This window comes from Oryza brachyantha, chromosome 7 (assembly GCF_000231095.2).
Source record: "Oryza brachyantha chromosome 7, ObraRS2, whole genome shotgun sequence".
NCBI lineage: Eukaryota > Viridiplantae > Streptophyta > Magnoliopsida > Poales > Poaceae > Oryza > Oryza brachyantha.
In genome coordinates this window covers 3,486,330-3,488,221 of record NC_023169.2, presented here as the reverse complement: position 1 = coordinate 3,488,221, position 1,892 = coordinate 3,486,330, and the positions used below count along the sequence as shown (strand labels likewise).

Sequence of the window (1,892 nt, the reverse complement as noted above, 5' to 3'; positions counted from 1 at the left end):
GACCAGGCGGCGCCGGAGCTGGCCGACCGCCGGAGGATGTGACTCCGGCCGCTGGGGGATGCGCTGTCGTCGTGGTCGCGGAAGGACGCGAGAGCGGCGGCGATTGGCGGCGAGGGGAGGGAGCACGACGGCGGGAAGGGCGCTGCCGGCGGCGCGCCGTCGCCGTTGGCGAGAACCTTCGGCCCGCCAGCCCCGAAATTGGTGACGGCCTGCAGGGCGCTGGGGTGGGCGACGAGGGGGCGCGGAGGCGGGCTGGGCGACCGGGGGGAGGGGCGCGAGGGCGGGTCGCCGAGGCAGAGTCGCCGGCCGGGGAGCTTGTCGCCGGCGGCGCGCCGTCGCCACCGGCCATGCCGCCGCCGCCTCTCTCTCTGCGTCTCCTGCTCTCGCATAGGCCAGCCACGGGAGGAGCTGGAGACCACGCACGCACGGGGGAGGCCCACAGGCTCTATCGTTTTCTCACAGGGGTATTTTTGTCCAAAAACTAGTTGACCAGTTGACATTTCTTTTTTGTGATTTCAAAAATCCCAGATAGCCATTTTAGTGATGAGGAGCCGGATACGAGGCCATTGTAAAGAAGCCTCCGGTTTGGTGGCCATTTGAGCGAAATCACTCGGTTTTATAGCCTAAATAGCAAATTTCTCGCTGACGGGCGGCGGCGGCGGCGCGAGCTACGTGTTGAGTGTTGACGCAACCTGTTTTTTTCAGAATGTATTTGTGTTTTGATTTCTCTGATGGAATTCTTTGCCGTGCACTGCAGATTCACAAGTGTGCTGATAAGAGATTTGGTTTCATCTAATAAAAAGTTTATCGAGATATCGATATCAAATCGTTTCTTTAGCTGAGTATGTTATATACTGTTAGATCCAACGATCTAGCTGGACTGGATCCACGGCGGCGGGGACATGAAGTCCTCGGGTTCCGTGCGCGGGTGCGCTTCGTTCGCCTCCCTCGGGCCGACGAAGGACAGCGCCGCCGCGGAGAAGATGGAGAAGTTGGCGCATGGCACCTGGTGCTCGTCGGCGATGGGTGGGACCCAGCAGTGAGAGAAGTCGACGACGATCCAATCGGGCTTCCTTCTGAAAGGATCTGGCCCTCCTCCTCCTCCTCCACCACCTTCTTCCCGGTCTCCGGCGGTGGCGCAGGCGTCGGCGAGGAAGGCGGCGAAGGGTGCGGCGAGGCCGTCGAACGCCTTCTTGAGGAGCTCCACCTTCTCCGGCGGGACGTCGGCCGTGGACTCGGCGCCCACCGGCAGGCCATCCACCGCCGGCAACGGGAGCGGCACGACGCGGATGCGGGAGGACAGCTCCGGCGGGAGCGGCGCCAGGCGGAAGGCGTTCCGCGGGGTGGAGAGGAAGGTGACGGCGGCGTGACCCCTCGCCGCCAGCCGCTTGGCGAGCTCGAGGAACGGGATGAGGTGGCCGAACGCCAGCCACGGGAACATCACGACGTGGAGAGGAGGAGGAGGAGCTGCTGATGCATCGTCGGCGGCGCCGCCATGGGTTGCCATTCTTGGCTATCTCCCCAGTTGCTGGGGAGAAATTAGACGTTATGCCACTCCCAATACCTGCTTTCGCCGAAATGCCACTTCGCGGAATTACATATTTAAAATACCACCCGAATCGATGTACAACATTTATTTTGCCAATTTTTGCATTTAAATCAATTTCTATCTCTTCTCACCACACGTTGGACGAAAATGCCCCTGCAGGAGAGCGGCAACCTCCTATTGAGGAAGTCGAAGGCTGGCCGGCGGTGATGGCGTGCCACCAACCGCGCCCTCCCTTGTCGGTGACCTTCAACGTCGATGGCGAGATGTGGCACGCGCAGCGGAAGCTGTGGCACGAGTTCTCGGTGCAGGCGCTCAGGAGCTGGAGATGACTGTGCTCGAGGGC

At 61.5% G+C, this 1,892-nt stretch overlaps 1 protein-coding gene across 1 annotated transcript; it reads right to left on the bottom strand.

The window, feature by feature from the left end:
* Positions 1–791: 791 nt before the first annotated feature.
* On the bottom strand, positions 792–1,641 carry LOC121055038 (putative UDP-rhamnose:rhamnosyltransferase 1). Its single transcript, XM_040526427.1, has one exon. It carries the CDS (start codon positions 1,505–1,507, stop codon positions 872–874), a length of 636 nt encoding a protein of 211 aa, XP_040382361.1. The 5' UTR covers positions 1,508–1,641; the 3' UTR covers positions 792–871.
* Between the last annotated feature and the right edge of the window lie 251 nt (positions 1,642–1,892).